The sequence below is a fragment of the Homarus americanus genome, unplaced genomic scaffold (assembly GCF_018991925.1).
Source record: "Homarus americanus isolate GMGI-L3 unplaced genomic scaffold, GMGI_Hamer_2.0 scaffold25483, whole genome shotgun sequence".
NCBI lineage: Eukaryota > Metazoa > Arthropoda > Malacostraca > Decapoda > Nephropidae > Homarus > Homarus americanus.
In genome coordinates, this window is record NW_024726235.1 from 3953705 (window position 1) to 3974390 (window position 20686).

A 20686-nucleotide genomic window follows, 5' to 3' on the forward strand; every position below is an offset into this window, starting at 1 on the left:
AAACTTGACAATGTGGCTTTATATATTTTCATGTCATTTACTGTATGTAGATCACAAAAAAAGTGGTTTCAAGGATAGGCCCTTGTGGTACTCCACTGAGAACCTTTTTCCATTTGGAATATACTTCATTTATTTCCACACTATGTTGCCTGTCTTTGAACCACTTGTTAATCTATGTCAAAATCTTGCCTGTGATGCCATGTGCCTGGATCTTGGAGGCAAGTCATGCATGTGGGACTTTGTCAGATGCCTTGGAAAATCCATGTACAGCACATATACTGGGAAGCCTTGGTCCACATATTTTGTACCATTTCACATAATATGAGTAAGTTTATTAAACAGGATTTTCTTTCCATGAAACCCTGTTGTGATGCATTGATAAGACTGTGTCGGTTGTTAGATGATGGCGTCCCTCATAATTTTCTCAAAGAGTTTACATTTATGTGTTGTTGGCTGATCTGCCTGTAGTTTTCTGCTGCACTTGTCCTACCCTTCATGTATTCTGGAGTGACATTGGTTGATTTCCAGTCCCCCAGGATTTTTACCTTGATCCAAGGATTTCCTAAATAAGAATCTTAGTGGGGTGAAAGTCTCGTTTGTCACCTCCTTTATCACCGTGGTCTGTGCTCTGTTCACTCCAGGGGATTTGAATTCTTTCAAGCTCGCTTTTTTCATGTTGATGATATCGTCTGTAATTACTATCTCTTAATTAATTTTCTTCCCCTGAAGTATACAGTACATTCTTTTAGGTACTGGCATGTTATCCATTGTCTCTTATGTGAATACCCTGTACCGATGCAAAGTATTAATTTAAGGTATCAGCTGTCTGTCTGTCATCCTCCAGGGCCATGTTGTTTTCTTCCTTTAGAGGGCTGACAGTACTTACTTAATATTTTGGACTAATTTCATATTGAAATGCTGTTTGGCTGATCTAATTTCCTGATTTGCCACATTTAGGTCTCTGTGTATACTACATTATCAGTAGGGGATGCCTTTTCCTCCAGTGTTTCTTCCACATCTGGTATTTTCTCTTGCAGGCTTTCCTAGTTTTATGATTCATTCACCTGGTTTTATTCCCTCTTCTCTTTGTTTTATGGGGTATACATTCCTCTAGTGTTAACTCCAGGATTTCCATGAAGTTTTGTATTGATTCATCTATGTCTGACTCCTCGAATGATTTCTTCTCAGTTAAATCTCTCTAGTTTGTATCTCATGAGCTGGTAATCTTCATGGTTGAAGTCATAGTATTTCTCCTCGACTACTCTCTCTTGACTATCAAAGCTTGTATCCCATCTTAGTACTACTATATGTAGTGATCGCTGGTCAGAGTTAGCTTCTCCCCAATGTGGACCTCACCCACCATAGCCTCCTCAGTCTTCTAGAATAAATCTAGAATGTTGTCTCTCCTCGTGGGTTCTGACACGTGTAATGTAAGAAATGAGTCTTGACTGAGATCAAGGAATTTTTCTCCCTCGGCTTGTGGTAAGATTCACCCAGTCTATTGTCTCATGATTAAAATTGTGGCATTCTCCAACAAAATCTACACACTTAATTGTCTGACATTTTCATATGACTGGTTATTCTCATTACAAAGCAAGAATTACTTTTAAAATAGCCAACTACAGAACCATATTAAGAAAGAATTTCCTATACAGTACAGTATTGTACGTTAAAGAAAATTATCTTGATATTAATTTTCCAGACCCGTTAGCCCAAATTCGACCTCCCTCACCAATACAACGAGGCGACCTCAAAACTCCAGTATCACCCCATACCTGCCCTCGAACACCAGCCAATTCAGTGGATATTGAAAAATCATTGGACCGTGAATGTCTAGAGAAGTTTTTGAAGATCAGTGTCCGGCATATCACAGATGGACAGGTGAGTGTGCCACAGTGAACACTTAATTGTCAACTGTACAGAAACACCTACAGTAAAGAAACTTGCATAGATATTAAGCATTTCAATATTGTACATGCTGTTGATAATACATATCTATCAGTCATCATTGTTTAACATAGTATTATTAAGATTTGTTACTTTATTGGCCTATGCATTTTCATTAGTGCAAACTGTTGTTATGTAGCTATGTTTCTCAGTATCTCTCACCTGATATGCCTATAGAAGAGCAGAAAAGAGGAAACATTCCTCACTGAGAGGTGGGCCCCTTCCACTTTTCAAAAGTGTCAATCTAACTAAATCTTAGATAAAGAAATTTGCCTAACCTACAGGTCATTGCCAAGTGACCAATAAGGTACCTCATTTGGAAGAACCTTTGCCATTGCTTACCATGGTTAAGGGGCTTGACACATTCCACTGGCTGGTTACACTGTAACCCAACCCCATGTTCAGCAAATTAAGCCCAAGGCAGGGGTTAAAGCTCAAATTTTGATGATTGTCTCCAGAGCCAAGCCCTCCAAACCTTGAGTGGATCTGGAAGGCTGTAACCTTAATGCATAAATTATATCATCCAATATTAATATATTGCACCAACAAATTCTAAGATTTCCAACCAGTAAGACAACTAGAGATAGTGATGAGTGGGTAAATTTTATAGCTCAAGGGAATAACGTACTGTACAGTACTACAAATTATTCCAAACAAGGTAGTGTGGGTTTCTTCTGGACATGAGCACAAGAGATCACATTGGTCAGGAAGTCCTGTATTCTTTGGACATGATAAGAGTTTCAGGCATAGTGAAGCAGTTGAGGCAAAATCATGTTTTTCTTTTTAATTTTAATGAATTTGTCCAGGGTATTTTATAGCAAATTGTGTGTAGAATACGGACACCAGAGAAATGTTATTATTTTTTTGGTACCTGGTGTCCATGATCAAACAAAAAAAAATTTCATCTTTAAAGCCATAATGGATTGGAACAATTTACCTAACCACATTTAAACTTGTAATATTATCAAACACTTTAAAGATAAAACTAAAAAATACATAACGGATGAAGCGCCAGGAAGAGAGGAGAGCAAGTTTCTACATTATTAACCTAAGAAGGTTATATTGTTGACGCGATCCATCAGCCTCGGATAGTCTAAGCTTGTTGTAATTATCAAAAAATTTTCACTCTTATTCTTGTAGATTCATTATTGCTGAAAGATAAGCCATGGTATTATATGCCCTTGTAAATGACCATTATGGTGTCTTAGTCAGCCAGGCACTGCAAACGAGTATTGTCCAGACCAACTCCTTTTACTGTTTTACCAGGTATTTCATCGATTTCTAGTGTTCTAGTTAATAAGTAAACTTTCTGTTGCTTGATAACAATACTTACATTACAGTATAGAACTTAGGTACATCAGTTTATACAATCAGACCATTTCGTCATTAACAATTAATCGATGAGATCAGATTCCCTGACCATTGGATTCATTGTTTGTACGGCATTTTCGACCTTTTTGTGCACGGTTTCTGTTGATTGCTCTGTGAAGTGTCCTCCGTGATTTTTGCTGTTTTCTCCAATTTTGTTGTGTTAGCCATGAATATGGAAAGACAAGGTAAGAATGTTCCCAAGAAGCATTCTGGTGATCGAATTGCCAGCGGTGAACGTAAAAGAAAGGCTATAACACTTGAAGAGAAGCTAGGTGTGTTAGGCTAGTTACTATACAGTGGTCCCTCGGTTAGCGAGCACAATTCCTTCCAGAAGGTTGCTCGTTAACCGAAAAATTCGTTAAACGAAACCATTGTTTCAATGAGTTTTTGGGTAATTGGTTCCAGCTCACTAAAAATTACATACAAACTAAAAATAAATGCAGTAAAGTACACTTACTTTGAGATGTGCATGTAGAAGGCTCATGGTTGATGATGATGATGATGATGGGAATTAGAATGGAGGTGGAGGAGAAGGGAGAAGAGAAGGCATTGGGTTGTAAGAGAAGTCACCCCATGCTGCCATTTCACCCATAAAATTTTAGTTCACTTGGTGTAATTCAAGATTATTTTCTTTAAATCAACACTGCACTGCGCTATATATTATCAATATGTGAAATATATTTCAAAATGACCAATAATTTGACTGGAAACACAGAAGAAAAGCATTTATGTTGAAGAGTCTCAAACAAGATGTTCCTTCCTCTGAACTGGTAAACAAACTAACGCCAAGCTTGGTGTGTTGAGTGGCTGTTTGGCGCGCAAAAAACTAGCTTCCTGTACTTCAATTATGTTCATTAATTGTTAAAATGACTAAAAAATTTAATATATATAAATTTTTTAAAATTATTGAATAGTACAACCTTCTTGATATTTACTAAAATGATAAGGAATTTGTCCTAAAACCGATTACTGTATTGGCGGACTAATACTACAGCTGGTGGGCAGCCAAATGCAGGCGAAAACATGTTGGAAAAAATTCGTAAGGAATTTGTCAACCGAGGGTTTGCTCGTTAACCGAAGTGAAGAATCTTATGGAAGGTAATTCGTTAACCGAAATCTCGTTAACCGAGGGATCACTGTATTTGTTTCAACTTTGAGTAATCTGCACGAACCCTATTTTCTCTGTAAGCCCTGTTATTTTTATTGCATGAATTTCTATAGCGCGAGGTTTCACAAGAACACAATTATCGCATTGTAGCAGAAATGAAAGTACACACAATCGTACATACAGAATGTGCAAAAAGATAAAAGAAATGATTATCATAAGGTCAAAAACATACAGGAATAAACATTTCATATGTGTACATGAGTTGACACACAGCGGGGAATGGGAGGGGGGAGCACTGTGCGAGATCTCTGCTGTTCTCTGTCTCGTACCCCATGTGTTGTGAAACGATTGCCAAATGGGAACGCAATATTATTGTTAGTATTATTATTATTTTTTTATTTTATTATTTCAGTATTATTATTATTATTATTATTATTATTAATATTATTATTATTATTATTATTATTATTATTATTATTATTATTATTATTATTATCATCATTGCTTTATTTATTCCTCACATTTACTGATACACTATGCACGTAACACAGTTCAGGCAGGCAGTCATCCAGCTGACTCAAGAGACATGTGTGATTGCTGGCTGTGTAAGCCATGACCTTACATGGGGGAAGAGCGTCCAGCTGGCCGCAGTTACAGCTTACTGCCTCAATTCATGTGTTCATTTCCCACACATACACACTCATGCTTTTCATTTTTCTTATTTTATAGTTTTTTATTATATTTTTTATATTTCTAAACCACATTAGAGTTTAGAGGACAGTATCGTAATGATGCACTCTTGGAGCACAGAATCCCCAGTTTGTCAGACTTCCCTACTGGGTTTTCCCAGTGGGTCAAACATTTTTAAACCAAATTTTGATTAATCATTAAACAAGAAGGGGTGTTAAAAATTATTTATTGCTAAGTGGATCAATGGTAAGTGAGAGGTACCTGTAATTGAAATTTAGGTTTTTTCCCCCTTGGTGATTTTTGTGGTAGTATATACCTACAGTGGATATTATACAACTATTTATGATGCATCACAGGGTGTCCTTGTTATATGTTGAGTTGATATACATCATTTCACATTTGTATGTCACTAACAAATATAGGAAGAATTTTTTTATTATACAGTACTGTACACTTACATCATATGTTTCATATCAGTATATGTCATTTGCATCATCCATTGTTTTATGGTAAGTCTGTGTGTATCCAAATATTGTTCATAAATAGTGTTGAAAACATCTAATATAATATAAAAATAACTACAGTATTACCCCGCCTAACGCGGTTTCACTTAACGCATTTTTTCATATACGCGGTGCCTCGCCAGAGCTGAACTTTCACTTAACACGGATTTTTTCCACATACAGTTGTACCCCACTTAACGCGGTCAATTGAACCCAGAGGGTCCCGCGTTAAGTGAAATCCGCGTTAAGTGAACAACAGAACATATGGGATTAATTCCAATAGAAACCGGCCCGACCCCCAAACTCCACTTTTTGAAGGCACATACCTATGTTGTAGTAAAAATAACATCTTAATTTTATGATGGTACATGCACACAATTAATACTTAAGAGAAATAGAGAAATACAGTCGCCAAGTTAATGTCCATTCAAATAATGGACTCGACTCCCTCCCCTCTCACACTACACAGCCGGCTAACAGATGGTCCGTCGGGGGATGGGAGTGTTGGACTGACCAGCGGTTGGAAGAGGGGGGAAGGCAAGGTGGGGTACTTTGATTGACAGATAATGTCGTGAAGAATATTTTTTCTTTTATTAACTGAAGATATGTGTTTTAGCTCATAAAATTCATACAAATTACCCGGCCAGAATATAATTTACATTGCTGGAATTCTTATAATTTGGTGACCATTTTGAATATAAACATCATATATTTTGCATTAGACATACAAATTTTAGATAAAATGTTTTCTCTGAGTAACTATGTTATCTTTTGTGCAAAATATATGACATTTATATTCAAAATATTCCTGGTCTTACAAGGAATCCAGCAATGTCAATTGTATTATCCTAACTTTAGTTTGAGGTATTATTTATTAAAATTTAGTGGTTTTCCCCCAAAAATTTCTCAGAGAGGGAAGAGCCGGTAGTGTAGTGTGAGAAGAGGGGGAGGGAGTTGAGTCCATTATTTGAATGGACATTAACTTGGCGACTGTATTTCTCTATTTCTCTTAAGTATTAATTGTGTGCATGTACCATCATAAAATTAAGATGTTATTTTTACTACAACATAGTTAAGTGTCTTCAAAAAGTGGAGTTTGGGGGTCGGGCCGGTTTCTATTGGAATTAATCCCATATGTTTTGTTGTTCACTTAACGCGGATTTCACTTAACGCGGGACCCTCTGGGTTCTATTGACCGCGTTAAGTGGGGTACAACTGTATAATAAGTATTAAAAATACAGTACCCTACAAGTGTTATGCTGTACTGTATTTCTATCACGCCAAAATATGTCAGTTGCCTCTCTCACGATTGTATGTCATGCCAATATTATACGTAAGTAACCATAGAATTTGCAGAAAATTCATCTCATTATGCACGTGTGCCTTATGAATAAATAAAATTCTATACTCTCTACAGTAATATAAAAATATAAAAGAAAACTTAGGAGAGTAGGATATATTCTGTTGGGAGAGTGCATCTAAGAGTAGCAGGCAGTTTGACAACACACCGGGACTCGCTAGACTACTGTATATCTCACTGCGGACATTTAAATCACGCGTGTTCCAACATAAAAAATTTAAATGTATAAAACTTTATTCAGTTCTTATACAATGTAGGGTTTGCATGTAAGGAAATGGAGTGAGAAATAAGACACAAGTTTGATCAGATTTATTTCAAGTTCCTATTGCTAATTATATCTGATTAATTGAGATACCAGTAGGCTATAGTCAGATGTTATAATTCATCAGTTTTCTGTCAAGTTACATGGATACCTCTGTCTTAAAAATGTTTGATTCCTAAATTTTCTTTCATTTATCCCTCAATAAGCCTTAGATTGAGAAAATTTAATATTTTCATATACAGTACAGTAATGGTAAATGACAAAAAAATAACATTTTGGTAATTTTTTTTAATTGATATAAAAAATTATTTTATTTAAAAGAAATAAATCCTGATTCTTTTCCAAACCTGCTCTAACCATAGCAGGAACTGGCAGGGGGTTGTCCTCATGAAGGTACAGTATCTTGCAAGGCAAACCCCTCCCCTCTCAGCTATGAAATGGGGTTCCAAGATTCAATCCTCCTTTTATACAAACAAAATTAACCTTTCCTGAGTGAAAGTAAAAGATAGATTGGGATTTGTTCATATGTTTGTAGGTGTTAATGGAGAGTTTAAAATAAATTATATTGAAACAAAGTGTACTTCAGTAAAATATGTAAAACAATGGTCACTCTTGGAACAAGAACAAGATGTAAACATTTATATGCTTACAGTATTTTGTTTTACCTCCTCAGGGAGTTGTGGCAGGCGTCCTCCTAGTGACTCCAAATGCAGTAATGTTTGATCCTAATGTGTCTGATCCTCTGGTTATTGAACATGGGCCTGAAAGTTATGGTGTCATCGCTCCTATGGAGTTCGTTGTTAATGCAGCACTCTATTATGACATTGCACATATGAGAGTTAAAGATACCAATCTACCAAAGTGAGTATAATTTGCAAAGATTGGTGCACAGTGTGATGAAATAGTACTGTACAGTAATTGTATGCATCAATTATTAATGCACTACATGTAAATTTATGTTTTCTTGTATGGTGTTTATTGTAGGTATTGTAGGCTTGACTATTGTTTGTTTAGATACTGGCAATGTTATATCAGCTTATTTACAGTATTTTTTTTTTTCATCCATGAAGGCCTGAAATTCCAAAGCCAGAGATCTACTGGGGCCCAAGTCACGTGGAGCGTACTGGGAGCCAAGAGTCTCCAGGGAAGGATGCGTCTCTCAGCAAAGATGCAACTTTTCCTGAATTAGCAGCATCCCAAGATGATAATGATTCATCATGTTCTTGTGGAGGTGATACACGTGAAAGTTCAGCATTTCCAAAGGCCTTTGAGCATGAACTCCTTACTCCCATAGGTTCAGATGTTTCTCCTGCTAGCGGTGATGGGCAACCCTCATCCGGACAGCCTTCACCTAGTGGCCTGCAGCAGCAAACAGGACCTGTTGCTGGAGATCTTACGCCGATAGCTGAGGCAAGTCGTCTAGAAGACTCCCATGCCACACCCCCAAGCCTTGCTCAAACCCAATGTGATAATACAGCTGCTCAGGACCTTGCTCAAACTGATTGGACTGCAGCAACCACACAAATGGAAGATGAGTCCATGTGCAATGATAAGAAGAGGACCACTTCAGTTACTTTTGACCTAACTGGGGAGGGTGAAGAAGCCATACCAGACATAGGAAGTGAAGCCAGTATACAAGAATCACGGAAGCAAAAGGTAAGCAATGAAGCAAAGTTACAGTATTTTTAATCCATTGTCCTGTCATTTAAAAAATATATATATATATTTAAACTAGGAGATAAAAAGATTTGTATAGATTTTTTTTTACTTTTTTGTTATTATAACTCTTAACAATTTAGGCATAATTTTTTTTTTATGCTAGTGGATATCACAAAGCCGGTTGTGGCGAACAGAAACAAGCTGCAACTCTTCGGCATCAGAAAAGTTAACTCACACCCATAAACCTGCAGCCTCAAAACCTTTGAGTGCTTTACGCTCGGGTCAAGCAGAGGTGAGAGTAAAGTAATGATGAACACAAAGTAGCAGTGCTAGTATGGTCATGTAGAAGTTTCAAGCAATTTAAGTCATTGAACTACAGGTAGTGAGTTTAGTAATAAGTATTACTTTAGATTTCTGATTATTATCTGTATCTGACCCCCATTATCTCTACTGTAAAAGTTGTCCAGTTGCTGTATCTTTTGAATTTTTTAATCTTACTCTTCATTTGTCTAGTTGATGAAATAGTACCATGAGTCTGTGATATTGTACCACGTTAATATACATGTGATACCAGTGTTCTGTAAAATGGTATTGGTCATCTAGGAAGACCTTGTGAGTGATTGTACACAAGTTGACCACTCTGTGAGTATTCAGCCTGTCATTGGTGTAAAGTTGCCAAGTACTGGAAATAGGTTCAGAGAGGGAAAAGGAAGATTAATAACTGTGAGTGAAAAATTTTGTAGGTGGGAAGAATTTGTTTTTTGCATTTATGGGTTTAAAGAATTATGTGATGGAGAAACATTAAAAATTTATGAAATAAATAAAAAACTGATGACTGCTGCTCAAAATTCCTATAAGGAGAGTGAAGCATTGCCTAGAGCAGATTGGGAAGTGGGAAACTGGTTTGCAGGGTAAGGACGACTACTTCTAGAATGTGTATTGTCACCATGGTTGTTTAATATCTTTATGGAGTAATGGCAAGAGTTGCAAGCTTGATGAATAATAATATGAAATGTAAATGGGAGATGATACACCTGGTGTTTACACTGATTTAGTAAATGATTTGGATAAAATTAACGAATGTTGGTGAATGAATTTGCTTGACTGTATAACAGGAGAAAGTTTAGAGTTAAGCCCCGGTCACATGAGCGCTTTCATGACCAAATTCTGGACTGAAATTTATTTTGGGCAAGTTTGGGGAGAAATTTAACTGGATGATCGTGATCGTCAAGTCTTGATAATTTCAAGCAAGATTCCTGGGTTAAAACTTGGCTAATACTGTGTTTAATCACACGAAGTGTGGATTGTGGGAGGAGGAGGAGGAGGGAGCAGTGTTTGTGGATCTCAGCCACTTCTGTGTCCCAAGTGCAGTGAAACTATTGCCTACTAGCAATGCAGTATTTTTTAATTTTTTATTAATTAGTTTTTATTTATTCTGCATACAGTATTTACTGGTACAGTACTATAGTATACATGTGGTCCTGGTCCCTAGTTACCTCAGATAATGAGAAGTGTATATAAAAAATATGTGGTGAAAGTTGCCGGCTGGGGACACATCCCCCCCTAATTACATTGATTCTTATGGGGAAGAGACCTGCAGAATCCTCCTCTTATGTTTTCTGACATGTATACTGGACATGGACCAGCAACTTATGAACAAACAAACAAATGAAAGAACACACACACACACACACACAAAAGAGGAAGGTGCGAGTCCAAACATCAGCTGACCCCCAATATTTTCAAATTCATTATTCACAGTAACTTTTAGGAATACATCCTTTACGATAACCTGGGTGCACCTGTACTGTACTCTATACATATCATTGTAGAGTCCCATGGTTGTCATCTACTGAATCTTAACCGTGGGGTGAGAACAGTGTCAGTGGAGGTCAACTTGGAGATGTGTAGAAATATTATGGAGTCAAAATTATTTTTATTAGTGGTATTATTTTTATTTAAAATTACATCACTTTTCAGCTCGCGAGCCTTTTGGGTGGTTAGTCTGTTCTTTGTTACTTTATTATGAACTTTAGGTTATTTGATGCCAAGGGAAGGAGCAAATTAGAAAAAGCAGAAATGACATGCTGCAGGGCAATATGTGGGATGAATAAGATACAGAGAATAATAGAGACAAAAATAAGGAGATGTGGAAGTGAGAGATATGATATGGAGAGTAGAAAGCAGATCGGTGTCTGCTTAGATTATATGTTGAGGGAATGGGAAGTGAAAGATTGGAAAAAAGAGTGTATAGTTCATATGATAATGATAAGAATGAGAAGGGAAGACTAAGGAATAGAAAGATGGGGTGAAAGATGTACCAAAATTGGGAGTGGACATCCAAGAAGAAGCAGTATGCACGAATGACTAGAGAGTATGGTGTCAAGTGTTTTTTGGGGAAGGAAGTGATAATAGGAAAACAGATTTGGGGCCTTGTTGCAGAAGGGGTTACAGCTACCCTACATTAACAGGAAAAGGCTTGGAAGAGAATACTGCTTTTTTTCCTCTTGATGAAGACCTTAATCCTTATAAAATATCAGGAAGTATCAACTCTGTATATCTCAATCCCTCTAAGGCATTCTTTCTCCCAAGAGATGTTAAAAGAAAATTCATGGAGCTAATTTAGATTTAAGTAGAGAAGATCAATCCCCTGAGTAGTCTCTCTCTCCCTAAAAAAAAAAAAAAGCAAATAACATGTTCAAGCATAATGTACAGGTTTTTTTTAAAGGGAATTAGCCCACTCGGGCACCCGGGCACAGGTTCAACAACCCACAACGGAGCCTAGGGGTTAAAAACATAAGAATAGAAAGAAATTAAAAATAGAAAAGAAAAAAGTTATATTAATCTACACCACAATGAACATACAGGTATGCAGGATTGATAGGTGCAGTAGAGTATTTTTGTGGGATGCATAGTTACAGAGGGATAAGAAAAACAAGTACAGGTACAGTAAACCCTTGTTATTCGCCGGGATTTGGTTCTAAGGAATGGCACGAATAGGCAAATTGGCAAATAGTAACTTATACTATCTCGGTGCAGTACTGCATACCTATTCCAAACAACCGATCAGCTGCGGCAGCACTGATCCCCTTTTAACGTAATTATTAATTCAACTTTCTTTGTCAGGGTCATTACTGACTTCTGCCTTTTCAATTTCACTCCACTGCTGCAGACGTGTGGGGTTTACTCGTTGTGCTGCAGGAGAGGCTTGTAAGATAGCCACCATCTGCTTACTGCAAATAGTTGAAACCACAAATCACAAACCCACGATTAACAAGGGTTTACTGTACCGTACTGCATAGCGAAAGAACAACTTATTCTACTGAAGAGTTATTATTTTTAACAATATGTACAGTAAATACAGTAGACTTTCAATATGTGCGAGGGTAATGTTCTTGTACACCGGGAAGGAGCAGATCATGAATTCATGGAGAAAGAAGTCAATTGGGATGTAAATGTAAAAACTTAGATTGCATTTCAAGGTAAGAGCTTGTAAACATTGAATTTATTTCCTTTCATTTTCATAAAAGGATTTTAAGATATGAAGGGAAAAAATGGGAAGGGGACTAAGTTTTAAAATACAGTACTGTATGGTGTATATTCTCCCCTTAAGTGAACCTGACATCACTCATCTTGTGTTTTCTATAAAATGGGATTTCAGGCTTCTATCATCTGTTTGTTTTATTCTTCTTTTTTTTATTTTTTTTATTTTTTTTACTGGGAATAGCCCACCCGGGCAAAGGTCATTGACCCACAACGGGACCCTAGGGGGGCGAAAAAATAAGAGTAAAAAGAACTCGAAAATAGACAAGAAAATTATTATATTAATCTACACCACAAAGGTGCTGGAAAACCAGCTTTTTGAAGCGAGACAGATTGTATGAGTATGGAACCACAGAAGAAGGCAGAGCATTCCACAGTTTGGCTATGTGAAGAAAGAAGGATGTACTATAACGGGTTATTCTAGTGTAAACTGGATGATGTAATATTAAGATACCAACTGGCAAACAGAGGCAGGTACTGTACATGTAGAGGGTATAAAAATAACAAATGAGAAAAGGTTTAAGATTGCAGCTGTTCAAAACTCTTTTTATAGTACTGGTTATACGGTACATGTTGGTTACTCTTGATGTTTCAAGGGAAATATAAATTTGTGAATAGCATAATTGTTAATGCACAACAAGTGTAAACGGAAAAATTTGAGAATTTATTTTTAAATTGGTTGTACGGAAATACTAGGGAATAGAGTTAAATATATAATTAGTAACAATAAGGAATACTGATCAGAGATGGGAATAAGGGTTACCAGTACATTTGAGAATAAGGAATACCTGGTGGATAGGAATTTGTCACATTCTTCTTTATTTACTAAACAGTGTATATGTTATTCATTGCTAATACATATGAAGGATGAACTTCAATGATTAAAACTTAGAAAATGCCTTATATTTATAGGTTTTCAAACGCCTGTCATATCCTCTGTCATGGATGGAAAGCTTCAACACGGATAAAGACAGCATGGCCCAGAACCAGGCGGCCCACCCATCATCAGCACCACCAGTCAGTACTGTCGGAGGGAATGTTGGCCCAGAGGGACCTGATGGAAACAAAGCAGGAATGTTTTCCAATGTATTCAGTATGTCCAATGTCTCCAGTATGCTGTCCAGGTGAGATTTGTAAAGTTGAATGAATAGATTACAACCAGTTTTATTTAATTTTGTAAAGGGCTTTGCTTCTTAACATGAAGGTATCTGCTAATTTTTGCTAAGGACAATGCATAGAGGTCTTGATTAATGAGGATCATTTTAAAATTTTAAGACATTACCGATGGATATATTAGAGCATAATGTTTTTGACAAAGAGATTTGAATGTGATATTGAAATGCTTTTTATTATTTTGTCTTGATTTTGTAGGAATACAGTATATATAATGTGTATATATATATATATATATATATATATATATATATATATATATATATATATATATATATATATATATATATATATATATATATATATATATATATATATATATATATATATATATCGTGTTATAGAAAATCGCGTAATAGAAATAACAGGGCTTATGGAGAAAATAGGGTTAGGTGCAGATTACTCGAAATCGAAAAAATTTAGTATTTAGCCTAACACAAAGGATAGCACAGTCTAAATAAATGTTACATTCATATCTAATAATGAAATCATACAGTAAATTTAACACTTTACCTTGAAAAAATATGAATGTAACTTGATGGGGGAGAAGGGTGATTTTGAGGTTGATAACATTGAGCTTCTCTTCAAGTGTTATATCCTTTCTTTTACGATAATCACCGGGAATTCTATCATCAGAGCGCCTTTTGGAGATATTCTTCTTTACCATATTCACAGTTAATACCACAAAATTGGAGAAATAGTAAGCAAAAATCGCGTTATAGCAAACAAGCGTTCGCGTTATACAAATATTGTTCCGAATTCATAAATCGCGTTAGAGCAAATTCGCGTTATCAAAATACGCGTTATAGCAGAACTCCCTGTATATATATATATATATATATATATATATATATATATATATATATATATATATATATATATATATATATATATATATATATATATATATATATATATATATATATATATATAGTATATACATATTATATATATATATACTGTATATATATATATATATATATATATATATATATATATATATATATATTATATATATATATATACCTGACCGACTTACATTTGGACTTACGACCGTCGGGACTTACGACCGCCTCAGATAAAAAAAAATTTTTAAATGACACACGCATTTCTATACCGAAAAGTTTCAGTAAATGTAGTCTCCATGTATAATTAATTATAGGGATTGTGCATTCAGCTGACTACATTAAAGGTTATGCTCGTCACACTGTATCCATTCCTATTATTTATTACTTTCACTGTACTGTATCCATTCATCATTATTTATTACTTTTACTGTACTGTAATTCATTGTAGATTTTTATTAAAAAAAAAAAATTTTTTTTTTATATCGGACTTGACCATATCGACTTACGACCTGGATTTGGGTCCTAACTTGTCGTAAGTCGGGGGTTTGATAATATATATATATATATATATATATATATATTATATATATATATATATATATATATATATATATATATATAATATATATATATATAATATATGTATATATATACAGTGACTTCGTTTGAACACCTCGGTTAGCGTATTTGATTAACGAACTGCCTTCCATAGGATCTTCAATTCGGTTAGAAAAATTGGTTAAAGTTCTTATGAACCCGACCTCAACATGTTTTTTATGCTGACCGGGCAACCAGCTTTAGTATCAGTCATAGCCATTAATCGGTTCTAGGGCTTAAATTCCTTACTATTTTAGTAAATATCAAGAAGTTTATACTATTCAATAATTTTAAAAGTTTAATATTCAATTTTTTAGCCATTTTAACAATTATTGAACATAATCAGAAGGTAAAATTCTAGTTTAATGCTCGGCATCCAGCCTCTTAACACAGCAAACAGGATTAGTCTCTCTCTGTTTTCACTGGAAGTAACATCTTGCTTGAGACTCTCTTCAACTAAACGCTTTTTTCTGTGTTTCCAAAGCAAATTATTGGTCATTTGAAATATATTTTACATATTGACATATAATGCAGTGCAGTGTTGATTTAAAGAAAATAATCTTGAATTACCAAGAGGCTAAAATTTTATGGGTGAAATGGCCATGGGGTGACTTCTCTTCCACCAATGCCTTCTCTTCTTCCTTCTCCTCCACCCCATTCTAAATCCCATCATCATCATCATCATCATCATCATCCAGGAGCCTTCTACATACACACCTCAAAGTAAGTGAACTTTTCTACCATTTTGTTGAATTTAGGAAATTTTGAGCTGGAACCAATACCCAAAACCCATTGAAACAATGGTTCGGTTATGTTTCGGTTAACGAACGACCTTCTGGGCAGGTTGAATTCGTTGAGGAGGATGCCAGTAATATATATATATATATATATATATATATATATATATATATATATATATATATATATATATATATATATATATATATATATATATATATATATATATATATATATATATATATATATATATATATATATATATATATATATATATATATATATATATATATATATATATATATATAATGAATAAATGTATGTATGTATGTATGTATGTATGTATGTATGTATGTATGTATGTATGTATGTATGTATGTATGTATGTATGTATGTATGTATGTGTGTGTATGTATGTATGTATGTATACAGTGAACCCTCACTTTACAGATCAATTGAACGCGTTAAGTGAGGATACAGGTATATGAAAAAAGCGCGTTAAGTGAAACTTAGTAGGTAATACTGTGTATATATATATATATATATATATATATATATATATATATATATATATATATATATATATATATATATATATATATATATATATATATATATATATATATATATATATATATATATATATATATATATATATATATATATATATATATATATATATATATAGTGGGTATGTATAGCAGCGGATCACTACGAATATTCTATAGCAAGTAATTGGTTCCAGAACCTGCGTTAGTTATAGGATTAATCCGTTCGGCCCTACAACCACTTAACACTGAAAAAATTCTGTGGAAAATGTAAAAAATACGGAACTTTATCTTACCTTAGTGTTATTCAGCATGCAGGTACTCCTAAACACTGGCACATCACTATCACTTCCACTGGGAGTCTTGGCTTTGGTCCTCAAACAATTGTTTAGCCTTCTCACAAATTATAAGCTTCACTAATGTTACCACCTGCTATTTCTTTCTCCTTTATCCACACTAAGAGTAAATTTTTCTATCTCTTCAATCATTACACCTTGCTTTGCTAAGTCTAAAGATTCCCTTAGCCACTTGCACAGTTTTTAACTCCTCTTTATTCTTCAAATTCGTACATATAGTCGGTTAGCCATCATACATCACTAAGTTTAGCAATGCTTCTTCCATTCTCACGTTTCTTTATAATTTCTTTCTTAGTTTCAAGGGTTATTAGCTTTCTCACCGCTTTGGACAATTCATTGTTACAATTGTACTTGTATAACAAAATAGTTATACAAATATGACTTTCACATCAAAGACGAAATTTCAACAATAACACTGGTGCACTGGCTACACAATGAGACAAAGATGGCGCCTGGCGCTCTTGTTGTGGATTGCGGTACAACAATATTCATCGCCAGGCAGTAGTCCCGTATTCATCGCGTTCGTTGTAGGAGTTGCGTTAGTTATAGCTGGGGTATGCTATAACGAGCGGATCCTACTAGAATATTCTATAACGAACGGTTTTACCTATAAAATTGAGAATGCTATAACCATAACTCCTACAACGGCGGATGAATACGGGACTACTTGCCTGGCGCATGGATATTGTTGTACCTGACTAACAAGCGTCGGCGCCATCTTTGATCTCATTTAGCCAGTGCACCAGTGTTATTGTTGAAATTTCGTCTTTTGATGTGGAAAGTCACGTTATTTGTATAACTATTTTGTTATAATATATAATTGTAACAATGAATTGTCCAAGAGTGAAAGCTAATAACCCTTGAAACTAGAAAGTATAAAGAGATGAGAATGGAAGAAGCATTGAAAACTTAGTGATGTATGGGATGGCTAAATCGACTATATATGCGATTTGAAGAATAAGAGGGTTAAAACTGTGCAAGTGGCTAAGGAATCTAGACTTGGGTGTTGTGTTGGGTGTTTTTTGTGTGGATAAGGAGAAATGCAGTGTAACTTAGTGAAGCTTAGAAGGCTAAACAATTGTTTGAGGACCTAGCCAAGACTCGTGAAGTGAGTGATGTGCAGTGTTTAGAATACCTGCATGCTGAATAATAAGGAAGATAAAGTTCGTATTTTTACATTTTCCACGAATTTGTTCAGTGTTAAGTGGTTGTATTTGGGGCTGGGCAGATTAATCCTATATGAACGAATGCTATAACGAGCAGGTTCTGGAACCAATTACGTTCGTTATAGCATACTCTGTGTATATATATATATATATATATATATATATATATATATATATATATATATATATATATATATATATATATATATATATATATATATATATATATATATATATATATATATATATATATATATATATATATATATATATATTTATATATAAGCTGTGAAAAAAATGCTAAAGCTTTCCATTAGATAGGCAAAAGTCAGCAGATCCAGTTTTGCATCTATAAACAGAATAATTTTTTAGACTTTCACATGTGCACAGTTTTGGATGATGCACTTTTTTGAGATTTGATGAGCATGAAGTAACAACACTGCTATTCTTTCTGGTATTAGATGATAATACAAGGTCTCTATATATAGTACTAATGTAATTGGAGGTGACATTGTGTGTGATATTGATAATACTCCTTCATTAACAGAGAACTGTATTGTATGTTAATCGGAAACCCAGCGTACAGTCGAATGTATCTTACCATTGTTTTTATCATTATGTTCATGTGGGATGTGCATTTGAATGGACAGCTGATATTAACTTTATCAGTTGATTTTAGAAGACAAAATCTTAATAGGATTGTCATAAATCTATTAAATATAAAATATAGAAATTAAAATGGCTGCAGACCAAACCTACTTGTTTAATACATTGCAGGTATCATATACAGGTATTTAGATATTCCCATTATCTGCATGTTGATTAAACATATTTTCTTTGTCCTTGTTGGGCAATGTTAAGAACCAGCAGTTATGACATTCAGTCCACATTTGTAAACTGAATTATTAGCATTCGGCTGTACTCACTTGGTTGAGGTTGATTTTGGTGGACAAATAAGAGGTACTCAACTTAGTTGATGAACTTGAAATGTACTGACTTGTAATTGTTGTAAACATGAATACACTAACATTAACTTGTCCTATTGTTCATTGATAATTTCTATTCACCCAATTTGAATATTACTCATGCAACACTGTTTATGAGTAGGATAAAGTATCTCGTGGTGCATTACTGATATTGAAAGCAACTTTTGCATATTATCCCTTGGTAACAACGCTCAAAAAATGGTCCAACAAGATTTTGTATATGGTTCATGCATTAAGACATGGTTTATTAGTAAATTTTCTTTATCAGAACTAAGGCATGCTTTTTGACTCCTGTGTCTACAATGTAAACACCATTTGTGATCCTCGAACAGATTTTATCGGGTTATAAATATATTATTTTTATTAAAAGGAAACAATTTTCTTGTCATCTAGATAATGATTAGTTTGTTAAAAGTTCTGCTAATTTATAAGTAGCCCAAATATTGATCAGTGTGCAGAAGATATTAGAGCATAAGGTACTGGGCTAATAGTAGCATTAGCTATGGCTTTGGTATTTTGGGGTGAATAACAATTACCGATACCAAAAGATGGTTACTACCTCAGTGTTATTTATTTACACAGCAACCTCCACTTCAATCCTTTAAAAGAATATCCTTCAGCTTCAATTCACTAAGTTTTATATTGAGGATTTTTGCATCATGATAGAGCCCCCTTTACTTATTACATAGTACTGTAGTATTGTCCAGTTTATGTACAGCAAGTCGCTAATTTAAGTTGGTTCTATTTGACAAAATATCCATTACTTGTATAACTTTTTTTTTATGTGGTGAGCACTACAAAGATTCAAATAACGTGCCAGAATTAACGTCATGACACCCTTGTTGACAGCTGACCATTCAAAGTGGTAATGCCTCACCTCAGCCAATGAATTTGCCTCAGCCTCAGTTAAAGTGTTGATTAATATTCCATGATTATTTTTGCACCATTCATTCAAAAGATCCATAACTATGAGTGGAAAATGTTCTGCAAGTACTCCAATAATTACAAATATACAGTAGACGATCATTTTACCGTTGATCGTTTATCTGAGCCAGGGCTTTGCCTTGCTTTATTAATTGAAGCCCATACTTCTATTTAACTGCATTTGGAAGATAATTAATTCTCAAATTTCCCACCGCCGTGCGCTCGGGAAATGTAAGGTGAAGGGTGGGAGTGACGCTGCAATTCTACCGCACGCAGTTTGTCTCACTGTCCATGTCATATGTGGATCTAGGCTACTCGCTTTCATCTTGTAGTGTACTATTGTATAATGATTTTATGGGTTACGAGTTACATAACATTACTGCATATTGTATGATTTGGCTTGGTAAATCTCTGTGTCATGTTCTTTTATAATTTCTCTCTAGTACATTTAGGATTAAACAAAACATGGTGAACCAATGTGAAAAATGTATGATAATTTAATGCAATAAATCTATCTATCTAAACTCAAAAATCAGTACATTTTCAGAATTAAAAGTACTGTATTGTACTGTACAGTAATTTCAAGATTCAACTTCGAATTTGCGATTTTGACCACCTAACATTCCGTTAACTGCTGTCACCCACACAGAGGGCAAGTCAGCTGTTAAGTCCACAACCACACACACTTTAATGTAATAGGTTGGCTTGGCAAATTAACATTAGTCATGTACATATCATTTTTATCATCTACAAGTATTAAGTTTAAATTTTTAATCACACTTTTTTATTGAGTTATTTGGTAGATATAATTAATATAAATATTTATGGAACTTGATGTAGCTACTGAATTTTGGTATTTTAATACATACAAAAATGAAAACAAAGACTTATGAGCTGTATCAAGTGC

At 34.5% G+C, this 20686-nt stretch overlaps 1 protein-coding gene across 8 annotated transcripts in view; it reads left to right on the forward strand.

Annotated features, from left to right (window-relative positions):
• Positions 1 to 20686, forward strand: part of LOC121865439 (oxidation resistance protein 1-like) — a 141018-nt gene that overhangs the window by 58949 nt on the left and 61383 nt on the right. For all 8 annotated transcript variants that reach the window (XM_042364865.1, XM_042364860.1, XM_042364861.1 and 5 more), the window contains 4 exons: positions 1703 to 1881; positions 7915 to 8102; positions 8312 to 8897; positions 13356 to 13567. In XM_042364865.1, the coding sequence (XP_042220799.1) occupies positions 1703 to 1881; positions 7915 to 8102; positions 8312 to 8897; positions 13356 to 13567 (1165 nt within the window). The remainder of the gene's footprint in view (positions 1 to 1702; positions 1882 to 7914; positions 8103 to 8311; positions 8898 to 13355; positions 13568 to 20686) is intronic.